General features: G+C 33.6%; 1 protein-coding gene across 1 annotated transcript; it reads left to right on the plus strand.

Annotated features, from left to right (window-relative positions):
* The first annotated feature begins 748 nt into the window (after positions 1–748).
* On the plus strand, positions 749–17,851 carry LOC144359638 (protein sidekick-1-like). The gene is made up of 10 exons (XM_085498921.1): positions 749–788; positions 1,321–1,647; positions 11,958–12,248; positions 13,728–13,970; positions 14,205–14,528; positions 15,206–15,505; positions 15,802–16,095; positions 16,862–17,019; positions 17,527–17,610; positions 17,744–17,851. The coding sequence occupies exons 1-10, from the start codon at positions 749–751 to the stop codon at positions 17,849–17,851; spliced, it is 2,169 nt and encodes a 722-aa protein (XP_085355047.1).
* The last annotated feature ends 321 nt before the right edge of the window (positions 17,852–18,172 follow it).

Raw genomic sequence — 18,172 nt, forward strand, 5'->3', positions numbered from 1 at the left:
CGATTAAATATTAATATAAATGATGAAACATTGTGAGGCCCCAAGTTTGTGGCTCCACTTGTACAAAATGCTGGTGTTTGTCTGGACCACTGGCTCCACTTCTACTGCTATACAAACGCACACACGCACACACACACACACACACACACACGCACACACACACACACACACACGAGAATAAGCAGTCTTTTTGAGAAACTTTCGTTCGTGACCTAGATCGCAACCCAAAGCCAGTATTTTGTACATTAAATCATGCCTATGATCAAACTTATTCCAAACAATGTTTTGAGACTGTATGTGCGATACAAAATTGCTTAAAGTCACAGTGGTAACGAATAGCCCACTTTTGAAATGCTGAAGCTGATCTTTTTCTCTGATTGTTGTTGCAAAAACTTATGTCTAGGCATTGACGTCATCCCCTCCACTCTTACTTACATCCCGGTGCCATACAAATGACTGATATGCATTAGACTAGGAGATATGTAGACACACCGACAGAAAACAGAAAAAAAACATGTCTACATATTTCCAGGAGTTTTCATTTAGCAAACAGCCTTTAGGGGCATTCCCTCATTTTAGGTCAGGGGTCATATATCAATATACCTTTGTTATGTTATTGACCGAACACTTATCCCTTGGTCACGGATACTGAACGTGTAGCTTTGCTGCTGCATATCAGCAGGTAGTTATTCGAGTGGAAATGTCAAAGGTCATGCACCCGGAACGGCCACGATATTAAAGAACCACCATGTTTACTGTCAGTGTTGTTCTTCTGACTGTCATTGCATGTAAGTATACTTCTATATTACAATATACACATATAGTATATGCGACCTATCTGTAGTAAATTCAAAAAAGTGTGTAAATATTTACTATAAGTTCTCTATGGTTTACAATCGCACATGAACATGACCTGATAGAAAGTGGCTTTCAGTTTTATCGGACCAATTAACATTATGACCGTCAGTACATCATGATTTGTTTAAGTACCATTTATGTTGATTCATTCTCATCATGAATTGACAGAACACGAAAGAACTTGAATACGCCCACTTTGAAGACCACAAATCTGTTTACTGTATGAATATAAATATTAATCACATGGTTTGTCAACCACTCGAACGTGTGACATAATTTGCAAAATTTGATGTGATGTATGGCCACTCACCTTGGAGTGCCAAAAATGTTTGAATTCCAGCATTAACAATAATAAAACTAATACACAATTATCAATATTTTTAAAAATGATGCATCAAGATGATGCTTTAAAAATATCTGACAATATATTGTAAAATGCAATCTATGTTTGTTTTTTTCCAGCATGTAAATCAGTCGATGTTACTATACCTGAATCAATCATTGGGTTTAAGACTGACACAACATTATTGGAATGTACATATATAACTACTGGTGGAAATCCATTAGTTTATTGGTATAAAGGGAGTAGTACAGCTACAGGTACTCTAGTTATACAATCAGTTGGTGGAGTAAACTACCCTCAGCCAGGATTCACCAGACATGACATTCAAGACCAAGCTAGTTTAGTTATAACTAATACAATGATAAGTGATGCTGGAATGTATTGGTGTCAAGTCGCAGCATTTCCTGATGGCAGTGATGCGGATTCAGTCACACTCACTGTTGAAGGTAAGCTGATTAATAATACATGCATTAATAATTCTCATTGGAGTTTTGATTTTGTTTACTTTTTTAGAGGTCCAAGTTTATAGGGTTTTGGAGTGCTTTTGTTCCATGATAGGATTTGCTCTGATAGGGGCACAACACTATACATGGGTCCAAGCTATAGTATATGTAGATGTACAAATGTAGTGTTCTAGAGATCAGTCATAGATTATTCTTTTGGTTTTGGTTTTTATTATCATCATGCATTTGTTCTTGACTCTTGTTGACTGCCGTGTGCGAAGCACAAAAGGGAGTCTTTGCAGTTTCTGTCTGTCTGTCTGTCTGTCTGTCCTCGCCTGGCCTCGCCTCATTTGCATGATAATTAACTGATTTTAAGCTGTTCCACTGATTTTTGAAGAACCACTCATTGGATTTCAATGAAACTTGGCACATGGATGCTCTGAACTAATGCGCAGATTTGATTAGTTTTGGGTAAAAATCTGTTAATATTATTAATTACCTAATTTACATAATGATTAATCAATTTTCGGTTTTTCCACTGATATCTCAAGTACTAATCATAACATTTCAATAAAACTTGGTACATAGGTGTCATATGACACTGCACAGACCTGATAGTTTTTAGGGTAATATCAGTACATATTAAGTACCTAATTTGCATAATTAATTATTTTTCAGCTTTTGATATTTCGAGTAGTAATGATCACGTTTCAATGAAACTTGGTACATAGTTACTTGAGGACTGTGCAGAGACCTAATTAGTTTTTGGGTAAAATATTTGTGCATATTAATTACCTTATTAGCATAATCAGTTAATTTTCAGATTTTCACCTGATATCTCAAGTACTAATCATTACATTTCAATGAGACTTGCGACATTTTTTTCTAGGACTATGCAGAGACCTGATTAATTTTGGGATAAATAATTGTGCCTATTAGTTACCTAATTTGCATAATTAGTTAATTTTTTGCTGTTCTATGGCTGTTGCACTGATGTCTAAAAACCACTCATTGGATTTCAATGAAACTTTTAAAGAGTACCCATCACATTTCAGTGAACCTCAGACCATGCACCATATTAGTTTTTGGTAAATATTTATGCTTCTTAATCACCTAATTAACATAATTAATTAATACTGATATCTCAAGTATTGATCATCGCATTTGAATAAAACTTGGTACATAAATGCTCTAGGACAATAGACAGCCTGATTAATTTTAGGTTAAAATCTGTTCATATTAATTCTCTAATTAGCATAATAATTAATAATTATTATATAAATATAATTATTTTTTTGGTTCTAATCACATTTCAATGAAACTTGGTACATTGTGCAGACCTTTAGTTTTACACTTAAATCTGTTCATATTAGTTACCTTATTTGCATAATTAGTTTTCAGCTATTCCATCAATATCTCAAGTATAAGTAATTTTGAATTAATTTTTAATGTGTCTCCAAAACTCTCAGCACACGGAATACTGTTTTTAGTTTAATGCAAATTGTGTTGATTAGATTGGTGTTATAATTTAATTTGGATCATTATTTTTCCATCACTTGTCCATTTCCAGATAGTGCAGAATATTTTTGTATGACAAGTAAACCATCGATCCCTGGAAGTACTGTGAAATGGAAACTCCTTTGAAGCAGTTCCCAAAACAACAATTGTGCTCATTGGAGTGATATCCATTTTGCAAATAATTATTGCCATCTTGCATTATAACTACGAAGTGTAGAATTTACAAATAATTAGGATGAAATTATCTGAATTGGAATTTAAAAAGTTAAATTCAATATAAAATTAAAGCTGCAAGCAGCATTGGCGGGGTCCAAGCAGAATTGTCGGAAAATTTATCTACAGATACTCATTGAAATGGGGTGTTGATACCAATATCCCTGCATAATGAAGTGCAAACATGTTAAATATTTCTTTATATTCAACATCAGCATAACCATGTGACTGATAATAATTTTAGGGTTAAATTAGGGTGTATTGCTTATGCATATTTACAAGGTTACATGATCATATATGGCCATTTCTTATATCAGTTACATCTTTTGTTTGATGCCTTCATTATGGCACTGGTTGCATGTCCCATTCTGCAACAGTGTTTCAGATATAACAGTTATGCATATTAATGAGCTCAAATGATCATATATGGCCATTTGTTATTTTAATCAAATCTCTTGTTCAACATGTCATGATAACACAGGATTCATGCATCTTCCTAATTGCAACAGTGTTTGAAATATAACAGTTATGCATATTAATGAGCTCACCTGACAATATACAATGATCTGTTATTTCAATCAAATCTCTTGTTCAACATTGTCATAATAACACAGGATTCATCTTCCTAAATGCAACAGTGCTTGAGATATAACAGTTATGCATATTAATGAGGTTAGAAGCCGCCACCCCATGGGCGCCCAGCCACACTACCTAGCCATGTGCCATTCAGTTTGAAAAATCTCAGGATTAGAATGCACATACAAATTTTCAATCAAATAGGACCAATACAACACATGTAATTGCCAATTTCCCATTTTCACAAAATCTAAAATGGCGACCAAACCACGTGAAGGATTAATTTTTTTTTTTTTTCATATAAAGCTATTACCCAACATGTCACATGCATATTTATTTAGTTGATCTGAGAAGCATTTTTGAGAAACAAATGCCTAAACTTTTGGTCAGTTTTTCCTATAATCCAAGATTGTGGCCAAACCATGTGACAGATCGAAAATATATTATTTTTTTCATATGCAGCTATGACCAGACATGTTACAGTGTATATATTAATTGTTAATTGGTTGAAACACCAATGAGAAAGAAATGCGCAAACTTTTGGTCATTTTTGATAACCAATCAACTTTTTTGGCTCAAACTTGAAAGAGCTATGCATGTAAATAGATTATGCCAAATTTCATGTCAATCGGTCTGCAACTTTATGGGAAGAAGATTTTTACGAATTTAGCCTCTTTTTCGAAAAAAAAAAATAGCAGCAAAAGTCATGTGACCTCAAATGTTCTTTTACCTCATTAAGGATAGGCATGGGCTACAGGTGCAACACAACAAAAATTGGTACTTCTAGATTGCAACAAAGAGGTCTAAATGGCCACTTTCAGTTTACACTAAATTCAAGATGGCGACCAAACCGCGTGACTGATCAAAAATATATTATTTCTTCCATATGCAGCTGTGACCAGACATATTATATGCTCACTACCCAGTTAATCGGTTGAAGCACCTTAGAGAAACAAATGCCGAAACTTTTAGTTTTATTTGTCTAAAATCCAAAATGGCGACCAAACCATGTGACTGATCTGAATTTTTTTTAGGTTTCTGAAAGATTTCAACATAGAGGTGCCAAGCAGCAAACTAGAAAATAGTCACATAAGTGTTGCATGAGTAAAAACTTTTTCCTGTTTAGAAGAAATCCAAAATGGAGGCCAAACCATGTGACCAGTCATAATAAATTTTGCAAACTCAAATATCTGTCATGTATATGTAAAATAAAAAAAACACAGAAAAAACATTAGGAAAATTAAAGTAAAATACACTGACTCAAACTGTATGAAAATGAAGAAAAAAATAGAAAGTTGCCAAGCACATACAACAGACCTTATGATGAGAACTTGAGAAGTATATCATGAAGAAAGAAAACTATTCAGAAAATATGTCAAAACACTTCAAAAGGAAAGATGGCAAATGATGAAACAAAAATTAGACAACCTAGATAATGAAGAAAATACAGTGAAATTTTGGGAGGTAATAAGACAATACACAAAGAGAAAACAAGACAGCATTGTGTCTGAAATACCATACAATGATTGGATAAACCATTTCCAGAATATCAGTAGAATACTAGTACTTCAGAAAAGAGACAATCAGAAATACAGATCTGAAACAATTAAGGGAATTAGAAAATATGAATTTCTTTAATAATATGTTAAATGCTGAAATGTCACTTAAAGAAATCAATGAAGCTTTGAAAAAGATAAAAACAAGAAAATCAGTTGGAATTGATGGCATCCCATCTGAAATGCTAAAACATAGCCATCCATTAATAGCAGAAGCATTACAAAGAATTTTTAATATCATTTTACAAAGAGGAGAATATCCAGATTGTTGGAACACAAATATAATCACACCAGTACATAAAAAAGAAGACAAATATGATCCGGCCAATAACAGAGGCATATCAACAAGTAACACAATTGGAATATTATTTGCAATAATTTTAAATAAACGTATAACACAACCAGCAACATTTTCTATAAAAACCAAGCCATTTTTAGACGCAATCACAGAATAACTGATCATATACTGACATTACATACATTGATCAAAAAATACCAATCAAAAAACAAGAAGCTTTACACTTGCTTTATAGACTTAAAGAAATGTTTTGATACAGTTTGGAGAGAGGGACTATTCATAAAATTATTACAAAACAACATATGTGGGGATACATATCGAGTCCTAAAACATATGTATATGAATGTGCAATTCAAAATTAAATTAGATGACAAAGTGACCCAGAGCTTTAAAATGCAAGAAGGTGTCAACAAGGGTGTCCATTAAGCCCAACGTTATTTAACATTTTTATAAACAACTTGGTAGCCAACATTGATAACTGTACAATGAATAGTCCAAACCTAAGTAGTCAAAACATCTCTTCACTTCTATTCGCTGATGATATTGTTTTCTAACAGCTATTATTAACAAAGAAGACTTACAAAGGTCATTAGACACACTTTATGAATATACAAAACAATGGGGTCTACAGTTGTTATTATTATGATTTATGAATTATGATTTTCACTAAAAATGGTCATAAATCAAAAAATACAGATTTCTCATATGGGCTAAATACAATTGAGAAAACAAACCAATTCACAAAATTAGGGGTAATATTTAATACAAATGGGGCAATGAACATGACCATGGAAAGATTGGTAGATAAAGCAAAAAAAGCTGATGCAGCTAGCAATCAAACCAGTATTAACATCAAACAAGTTAAACATGCTTTTACAATTAAAATTATTTGAGGGCATCCAGATACCAATTTTAACTTATGCTGCAGAAATTTGGGGAATCAATGGCAGACCTGGGACAAAACGTGTACAGAAAAACACCATTTAATGTTCTGTAGACGCTTATTAAATGTTAATAACAGAACAAGTAACATTGGTAGTAGAATGGAAATTGGACGACTTCCATTACTAGCAAATATTCAATTGATTGCAATCATATACTACCAAAATATTATAAAGAATGGCCCAATCAGTCTAGTATATGATGCAATAAAAGATCAACAACAAAACAAATATAATGACACTTGGTTAATGAATCTGCATAAAATAAAACAACTGTATATTAAGAATTTAGAAACAATTAAGAAAGACCAGTTTAAACAAAAAGTGAATGAATATTAGAATTATAAATGGAACCAAGATAATCAAAGACCAGATTCAAAACTAAGAACTTATACATTACTGTAGAAAAATATAAATACTGAACCATACATTAAAATCCTTGATAATAAAGAAAACATTGGTCTATTAGCAAAATTAAGACTGGGCGCCCATAAACTAGGCATCGAGATGGGAAGGCACAAAAGACCAAAAACAAAAACATATATAGATACTACATGTAGACCTTTCTCAGATTTGTTCATTTCGTGATGATATCTTTGATTATTTAATTTTGGTGAATATTTCTTGTTAAAAACTGTAAGTCTGATTGCTTTGATACTATACATATTGTTCATTTTCTAATGATGTTTTCAGTTCTTTAATTGAAATGTGCATTGCTAACAGCGGAGCTACCTCAGCCAATAGGCTGCTTGTTTTTACAACACCCCCCCTAAAATTGTTCCTCATCAATTCTGAACAGTTAATAACGGAACTTTAGTACAGCTCATAATGGATAAATTCACTCTGACACAAACCCAGTTCAATATCAGTTTTAAATTGTTTTCTGAGCGGGGCTATGACATGTCATGTCTTGTTAGTCCACGAAGTCCGAAAACGAGGACTTATAATTCAGTCTCCGTCCGTCCGTCCGTGCGTCCGTCCGTCCGGAGTCATATCTCAGAATCCCTTGGACCGATTCCGTTCATTCTTTGCATGTGCCTAGTATTTTATGTGGAACATATGCACATGCAGTGGTTCAGCGATTTGATTTAAAATGGCCGACTGGCAGCCATCTTGTTTTTTGTAAATGTTGTATTTTGGACATGCTTTGTCAGTTTTCATTCAAACTTGGTACATAGATTATACATGTTAGGATACATGTCCATGATGATTTATTTCAGAATTGGGTCAAAGATGGCCGACTGTCAGCCATCTTGTTTTTTAAAAATGCCGTATTTTGGACATGCTTTGTCAGTTTTCATTCAAATTTAGTACATAGATCATACATGTTAGGATACATGTCCCTGACCGTCCGCGAGTTCCTGAGTCTGTCCGTGCGTCAGTCTATCCAACATCATATTTCAGAATCCTGTGGACCGATTCCGTTCATTCTTTGCATGTGCCTAGTACCTTATGTGGGACATACATGTATGCACATGCAGTGGTTTAGCGATTCGATTCAAAATGGCCGACTGGCAGCCATCTTGTTTTTTGAAAATGTTGTATTTTGGACATGCTTTGTCAGTTGTCATTCAAACTTGGTACATAGATTATACATGTTAGGATACATGTCCATGACGATTTATTTCAGAATTGGATCAAAGATGGTTGACTGGCAGGCATCTTGTTTTTGTTTTTTTATGCGGTATCTTGGACGTGCTCTGTCAGTTTTCATTCAAATTTGGCACATACATGTACTTTATACATGTTAGGATGCATGTCCATGACAATTTGTTTCAAAATCTGGTCAAGGATGGCTGATTGACAGACATCTGACTTTTTGGCCTTACTACTATATTTCCACAATTTATGTACCATTTTCATTCATAATTTGGCACATACATCATACATATCAGTGTATGAATGATGGCTGAATAATGGCTGTTTTTATTTTGGCCATATTACTATGACACGAAACACGTGTTTTGATGTAAATAAACAATCTGTTGTATACGCCACTTGGAACTCAAGTTTCAAGGACACGCTCGCGACAACCCCTCCGCTTTAATATGACGAGCACAAAGAGAACTTAAGGATGCTGTACACGTTTTTGGTATTGATTTTCTAAACTGATATTTTCATATAAAATATTTACTGAACCACACAAAGCTATATATTGATGGAAAGCTTATTTCACACTGGATATGAAATCGACAAGATAGTGTGTGTATGGACGTGTATAGTCACGTGATCTCTGTGTAAACACAGAAAGCCATTTTTGGTAAAAAATAATTGAACCAATGAATAAACAAATTTAGTGGAACATTGGCAACAAAACAGTTTTTCAGACGACGCTCACTACCATTCCGCATTAACTGAGATATATATCGACATGATAGTTGGAGAATAAATAATAATTTAGCTATCTTGAAAAAACAATGCGATCTGGTTCTTTCCGGTATTCAGAAATTAGAACGTAATTTCGAAACAAATAGGAAAATAGAAAAATCCCAGCACCGCTTGAGAGGCAACATATCGAAGAGTGTCTGTGCGAAAAATTAGTATAATGCGTCCACTAAAACTCAAGATCAAAGGCCTGCAGTTGCCGTGAATCGCTGTTTTGTTTCACCGAGAAAACGGCAAAAACAACTTAGCAGCAACATATCGTCGGCTAACTCAAAATCCGTTTGTCCCATGGATCAAAACAAACTCATAACGAATAGTCATGGTATCTGTCTGTCATAATCACGCAGATGTGTGGATATGCGTGGTCGCAATTGGTTATAAAGTACGAAATTATGCTCCCGAATCCAATAGGAAACACTGTTTCACGGCGTGACAAAGCCGCGCCAAAATGACGTCATGATTTACATACTCATTAATACGTTGTGGGAGGAGACACTCCTTTTCTGGAAGACTCATTACCATACATTGCCCTCCATGGAAGGTCATTCTCTTGCTCAGCTGCTGAACTAATAACCGTGGCTGAACGCACCACCAGAGTCAACTACATGTAGTTTTCTTTCCAAGATTTTTGTTTTGCAAGATGTCTCGACGAAGATCTGTATTATCTGATTTGAATGGCAATGAGGGGGATAGAAGTCACAGCGAGTGCTGAACTGAATCTGGAGATGCGATCGCTTAGGTTTAAAGTTGTCTGTCGATCGGGCGGTGAATTTTCAGTTTGTTTGCTCCGTTATTATTTTGTTGATTTGTAAAATAACCTGTTCGCCATAAATCGTGTTTTCCATTTTTTAGTTCCCAAAACTGTTGACAAAATTAGTGTGATGATTCTTTTTCCATCTTCAATGCGTAATACATAGTACCGGAACAACTGCTGGCGGGGACTACTGCCGGTATCTTACATTCAGTTCACTTTCTATATCATGTATAACAAATCTAACTTCATTGGATCCGTCAAATTATTTATTGAGAATGTGAAGATAAAGAAAAATAAAACAGGTAAAAAAGGATGCTCACACACACGCTTTTACAGCTGCTTGTCTCGGGCTTTACGTGTAGCCAAGTCCGGGCCCAAGTGTTTCACTTCCGACTCATTGTGGTCTGAGTCCATGACACGTAATTTGGTCACGAAAACTAAGTCTGCCATGTGCTCAAATTTTCTACCTTCTGTTTAAACCTCCATGGTCTGATCAATTAAATCGTGGATGGTACCTTCCATGATTAAATTTTTATAATAATCGCTTTACATACTGTCGAAGTTCTTCTCAAAATTTCCTTGCATTCGTTTTCTTTCGTCACTGTCATAGTCGACCCCAAGACGGTTTCATAGTCGACTGCTTGAAGAGCGAGAAATTCAACGAAATTAAATTTGTGGACGATCGTAAATGGAGTGCGTGTAACTTGGACCTCGGACTACTAATACAAAAATGTACTCGTATTACCATAGACCTTGTTTTCTAAGGTCTATGGTATTACTAGTCTGAGCTTGTACTGAATGTAAGAGACTGTTTATATTTGCTATGGGTGGTGACTATTATGCAAATTATCTGTCTATTATGTCTTTGGCTGATTAATTAAAACATAGCTTTCAAAACAATGACATGTGCTTTTGTTTTTAATTAACAAAAATTGATTTTTACACCCTATAAAAACATTCAATTCACTTTTTTTCCTACTGAGTGTTTGCTCCTTGTAGTCCAGCATTGAAAAATACAAAAAAGTAGAATTTTGGGTTTCAAAGCAAAAAAAGGTGTACAGCATCCTTAACGGGGAGTGTGTCATTTTCAATGACTTGTTTTTAGCTGTTTCATGACTTTTCCACAGATATCCAAAGAGCCACTTATTGAATTTTGATGAAACTTGATACATAGATGCTCTGCACTGATGTGTAGATTTGAATAGTTTTGGGTAAAAATCTGTGCATATTAATTATCTAATTTGCCTAATGATTAGTCAGTTTTCTGCTTTTCCACTGATATCTCAAGTACTAATCATGACATTTCAATGCAATTTAGTACATAGATGCTCTAGGACTATGCAGAAACCTGATTAGTTTTTTGCAAATATTTGTGCGTATTAATTACCTAATACTGGTATGCATAATTAACCAACTTCACACTGATACCTCAAGCACTAATCTTCAAATTCCAATGAAACTAGGTACATACTAGATGCTCTAGGACAATGCACAGACCTGATTATTTTTGGGTTCCACACTAATATCTCAAGTACCTGTACTAATTATTTCATTCCAATGAAACTTAGTGCATAGATGCTCCAGGGCAATGCACAGACCTGCTCAGTTTGGGGTTAAAATCTGTTCATATTAATTTCCTAATTAGCATAATTTATATTTTTTGGTTCTCATCACATTTCAATGAAACTTGATGCATAGATGGTCTGTGACATAGTGCAGACCGTATTAGTTTTACACGCAAATCTGTGCAAAATAATTACCTGATTTGCATAATAATTAAGTCAGTTTTCTCAAGTACAAATAATTTTGAATTAATTTTTCACGTGTCTCCATTACTCTCAGCACATGGGAGTTCTTTAAAAGCTTTTTTTGATTTTTATTACCATCAATTTTTTCATTAGTTTCATGGAAAGACATTCTTAAAATAACAAAAGGTTAACTTAGTCAGGCCAAACAGAATAGACTAGAATGAAAAATAACAGATAATCTAGCTAACAAAACGGTTTACACAAGCCTCGCATTACTGTTGCGTATCTAATTATCATTTACATTCATGTTTGTATTATCCACAGTTGCAACAGAACCATCTCAACCTAGTATAACGTTCATTGATGGCAGTATTATATCCAATGCAGGCAGTACAATTACTATGCAATGTACATCATCGGGTAATCCTACACCAATTTACAGTTGGTTGAGAGATGGTTCACCACTACCAACACTGAATAGATATCAACTCAATACAGATAACAGTGAATTAACAATCGATCCAAGTGACAAAGACGATAACGGTGGAACATTTACATGCCAAGTGATGAATTTTGAAGGAAGTAAAACAGAAGATAAAACATTGACCATTAAATGTAAGTTGACTCTTTATAGTTTGTTTGATGATATGAAAATGACAGTGATGGTAATGATTTGATGATATGATAAAATCTTGTTACGCTGCTTAATTAATAGCTAAATTCCAAGTATATGGAACGCATATTCCAAGTTAATTAGGATTAACATTGGCTGCAGTTGCTCAGTAAAAAATACAATAACTTGAGTACACTTTATGTAACTGATGTGCATGTGATTGCGGGCGAAATAAAACAAGCATAATGAGTGTTTAATTTGACTAATACATATAATGTGAATAAAATACAAAAACAAAAAAATTGCAGCATCTTTATCAAATTGTATATTATTCTACCTTTGACGAAATACCCTGCTAAGTTATATTAAGCCATGTTAATTTGTTACTCAAGGTATTTAAAAAAAAGATGTTCTTAATAAAATTTTGATCATAATGCAATGCAAAATTAAACTGCCCTTTTTCAGTGTACACATAGCGACAAAAATAAACATGAAATGTCATCGACCATCTGTCATGGCTGTGTTGATTTTTTTAGTTATTGGTATGTACATTAGCGCATACATGGTAGGCTACTGGTGCACGTCAATCCCTAATCATTACTAGGATAAACATGATGTAATATACGTATTAAAATGTCGTGTTATTTCGTTACAATGTGGTATTAATACTCGTGCGGAAGGGTCACTAATGCATTTTTCCACGATTTGGATCACATTGGTCAATTGGTTGCCATGTTGGTTTTATTTTAGAGTGTTTTACTGTAGCACAAACTGAAACTTGAATACCATTTATAAGTGACCCTTTGTTGTTTTCGTTCATTCATAAAAAGAAACAAGGATGTGTACTGCATTTTTTTTTTAATATTATGTGCCAATTCTAAAATGGGGGTCACACTGGTGATTGTGTTGCAATTTTTCCTAACGTAGGTTATATATTATTCAGATAAATTAGTATAAATATGTATTTATCAGACAAGGGGTTAATAGTGTTGCTATATTTTAAATATAAATAACATAAATGTATAGCATTTTATGTTTCGCACAATGATGTAAAATTGTTAATTTTTTACTGCAACAACAGTTTATATGATTTTACTACAAATTTCACCTGTAGAAAGACATGATACATGACGTCATCATTGGGTGATTAGTGTTATAAACTGCACTTAGCACAAACTATACTGGTTTCTCATGTTTTTGACACAGGAAAAAGGGCGTGGTTAATGACGTATTATCAAAAAAAATTACCAAGTGTGCATGCGTGGCATCTATCGACTCATCATGTACACATACCTAACTATCATTTTCTACAAATAAATAAATTGTATTCGTACCTTTACTCTTATAGTAACAATTTGGCACCGGCTACCTGAATAATGACAAAATGTTTACAGTTTTTTAGCCTCTTTCACTTCGCCACAAACTTGCTTCCTATTCATAATTATATGTGGATATTTTAAATGCTGTTTCTTTAATTATAGATCCCCCAGATGATCCAGTCTGTACTTACCAGACCACTGGTGCACCATTACCATCTTACCTACTTGATGACGAAATAAAAATAAGATGTCAATCAAATGATGGCAATCCGTTAGCAACATTAAATTGGTATCGTGGTAACAATCAAATACAAGGTTTATCATCATCATCAACAATTGGTAACACAGTTACAATGGATTACACACGGTCTCTGGGTAGAAATGATAATGGAGCTTCGTATACATGTAAAGCTACTAATGTTGTACAAACTACACCATTAACATGTCAACTTGGACCATTCAATATCTACTGTAAGTATATCTTTATATATGGAATCTAAATAGAAATGATAATCAAGTAATGTAAAATATGTAATGGTGTGCTGATGCTGAAAAAAATCGACTTCATCAAGTATGATATTGTTTTCAACATCGTAAAATTATTATGCGCAATGATTGAGTGCACAACTACTTTTATAGTTCCAGCGGAGCGTTTGACATTATCTGGCATAACCAATCCTGTGAAGGAAGGTGAAACTAAAATACTGACTTGTACCACATCAACCAGTAATCCAGCATCTCAGATATCATGGTTAAAAGATAACAATGTATGGACTGCTAATACATATGAATCTATTACATCTGATGTTACAAGAGATGGAGATTATAATGGTAAAATAAGTGAACAACAGGTGACAATATCCATACAAGCAGAACATAACACTAAATTATATCAATGTCAATCAAGTCATCCAGACGTTACTGGTCAAGTATTTTCTGCTATTATCCAACTTACTGTGTATTGTAAGTAATTTTCAAATTCATGGCACTTATTGTGAGAGAAACCTACTCATAGTTGTCTCATCGCGGTACATAGAGAATTTGATGATGGTTACTTTAATTGCATGTACAAACGTATATCTGTTACGACACAATTTCAATGAATACACTTACATCTGATGTGTGCGAAACCATCTGTGATTATCATACACATACACATCTATGACAATGGTGTTATTCAACGGCAGTGCATGCGATAACATGTCATATCACGTGTGATATTAGTATTGTTACTTTGTATTTATCATTCACACATACATGTGTTACAATAAGGTTATTACACGACAATTCATGCGATATGACGCCATATCAATTGTGACTTTGGTGTTTTACCCTGTTTTACCCGACACATACCGATGTATGACAATATAGCCATGTGATAACACGCACATCACGTGTTTTTTCTCGTCGTTTTGCGACAACTTATTGAATATATATAATTCTATCATTGTAAACAAAAATGTGTACACATTACCATGGCTACCTGACATACAATTCGCGTCACAATGAATATAATTATACAGCTACAGATATTTGAAAACTATTTCTGATAAACTACTTCATTCGTGAACTTATTTAACTGTATACAAAATTATCAGCGTGCTTAAATAGCAATAAACAGCAATATATGTTTTTTTCAGATAAACCAATTGTTGTGAACGTATCAAACAATCAGCGGTCGGTTGCCAGTCAAGGAACTGTAGCAGAACTACGATGTGAGATTAACAGCAACCCACTTTCCTCGATAATATGGTATGGTCCGAATAATCAACCAATAAATATTGACAGTAGAGTCAGTATCAAAACAGTGTCACATGGAACCTTACATGAAAGCATATTGACAATACATGATACAATGCTAAGTGACTATGGTAGTTATTCGTGTTTTGCAGAAAACGATATTGGCAACACAACATTTATTGTCACGTTCAACGATAAAAGTAAGTATTGTCATTTTTCATTTTGACCAAGAATAACTGCCATCCTATGCAAAATTGAAAAAAAAAATCATTAAAACTCAATGATTATTAAATTCACTGTAAATATATTAAAGTTAATATTATATCTTTTATTGTGATACCGTGAATCCTAGCGATGCAACACACATTAACTACAGTTTGAGTCTGTTTACATTACTGGAATAAACTTGGATAACAATCGAAATAGCGTGATAGTTTTGTAACTACTGCGTAACATGTTTTCATTATAAACTAATAAATATACAATTCACATATAGGTGTTCCAGATGCACCGAAGTCCATTATTCCAAATACCCGTTACTATGATATTATAGTTGTTGTTATAATATCCGGATACAATGGCGGGGATACGAACACAACTTATTTTATACAATATCGTTCATGGATAAACAAAACGTTCATAGAATTGAACACTGGTAGCTCAGATACAATGAATACCACAATAGTAATTCCTAAATTAGAACCGTCAACATCATATGAATGTAGAGCATATGCTTCCAACGCAAATGGTATAGGACCATACAGTAATAGTATTATAATAAGAACATTGGGTAAGTTAAAACCGTAAATGAAAATGTTGGTAGACTGTTGCGCTAAAGGACCTTCCAACTACACGTTGATTATTATTTATCTAATTCGTTAAGTGGCACATGTGGCAGAGTATTGCAAATATAGTTATTCGTGATACATGTTCAACGGTAGTGGATTGGTTTTCTTTTTGTAACTTCTAAACGCAGATTATTACCACGATGTTACGCAGACAATTGTTCGCCTTTTATGTGCGAATTGACGTAACCCGAAATAGATCAATTGATATAATTTAGCACCCCTCTCCCACTCATCGATAAATAAGCATAATCAAAAACGATGTGCCAGTAAATCTAAAACCGTTAAATAAAGTGTTTGTGAATCATAAACACAGTAAAACAGCACGATAAAGACTTTCCGTGTTCGACATTGTGACATTCTTTCGTTTAAAAAAAAAATATTTTGACAAGATAATTCAGAAATGTATGTTAAGAATAATTCATAACGAAATGAATTTTTGCCTTTTATCTATTTCGAATTATGACTGAAATATGATTTTACTTCGTAACATTACTGTAGTTTATTGCATATAAACGAAAGAATTTCACAATGTCGAAAAGTCTTTATCGCAGTGTTAGTATCTAAGTATGTGTAACTTGCACAGTGTTATGATTGTGACTGGGTTGAATTATGAAATTACAGACCTTATATTAACATCAAAGTAAAGCAGTTTTGAATAAAGTAATGAATACAGTTGTTATAATCTTAACTTACTTTATTTATTTTTAGATGAACCAATCGTAAAACTGAATTATTTTACTGGTAAATTGAGCTGGACACGTCATGAGTACAAGGAATATACATGCGTGAAAATAGAAAAACGTATCATAGATGTCACGTGGCACGTTGTAACAAACTGTGTCAACCTAGATGAACTCGAGTACAAAGTAAATGATACAACTAGTGATTATAGAATTACATATTGCATTAAAGATGGGAGTTGTGAAAGCTATTCCTTCATTGCATTACCAATGAGTACAAGCAATGGTAATAAACTGACTTGAATTGTTGCATTCAGCATACGTTGATGACTGTTAATTGCAGAAACATTGGAAGTATTATTATCAATACTATATATAACACACTTTTTATAGTCATAACCTGAAAAAAAATAATTATAATCATTTGTTCTCTGTGTAATTATAATAGCCATGCCATTTCAGGTTGTATCTCTGGTTCATGTAGTGTAGGTATTATTGTTGGGATACTCACAACTTTACTGGTAACTATTTCAACTGCTATTGTGATTAGTTATGTATTACATAAACGTCGATGGAGTCAAGAAAAACCCCAATCAGTGAGTAATCAACATGCATATTATGAAACATTTAAAAATATTCTTTCCCACGGTTTAATACTAAACGATATTTATGTCAACATATTATTTTAATCAGGCTGCCAAGGATGATCGCGAATATACAGGACTCTCAGTCATCGGCAAGGAAATGGACCACACCTACGAAATACCAGAGAAAGGGGTAAAGTAAATTAGCTTACCACCACCACTATCAACTTATTATTTTATATTGCTGAAATATTGAATTGTATTACCTTATTGCATTTAATTAGCGGTATCCTTATATCGTCGTTTATGTACTTATAAATTGCCAGGATGTTGACAAAGATGGCGGTTATACATCACTCAGTCCTGTTACCAGAGAAAAAGAATCTGAATATGAGATGCCACTACCAAGACTAAATAAGGTATTATTAGTATGAGAATACACCTTTGTAAAGAAATTAATTAAGATTAATGTGCCATACCGATGCTGTATTTTCATGTAGAGTTATACTATGTAAATAGATTCCATGATTGACCAATCAAATTGTTAATTTACAGGAAACATCTGGAAACGCCATATGAATCAGTGATACACCTGCGATAAATTCAACAGTAGCCATGTAAACAGAGTTTATATCTCTAATATATTATTTAATTTAAAGAACCTGGACATGTTATTGATTGATCAGCGAATAGGACTACAGTGATAACACAATGATTATGTTGTATAAAAAATAAACGACAGCAATCATATTTTG

The sequence above is a fragment of the Saccoglossus kowalevskii genome, chromosome 5, assembly GCF_978046115.1.
Source record: "Saccoglossus kowalevskii chromosome 5, keSacKowa6.1, whole genome shotgun sequence".
NCBI lineage: Eukaryota > Metazoa > Hemichordata > Enteropneusta > Harrimaniidae > Saccoglossus > Saccoglossus kowalevskii.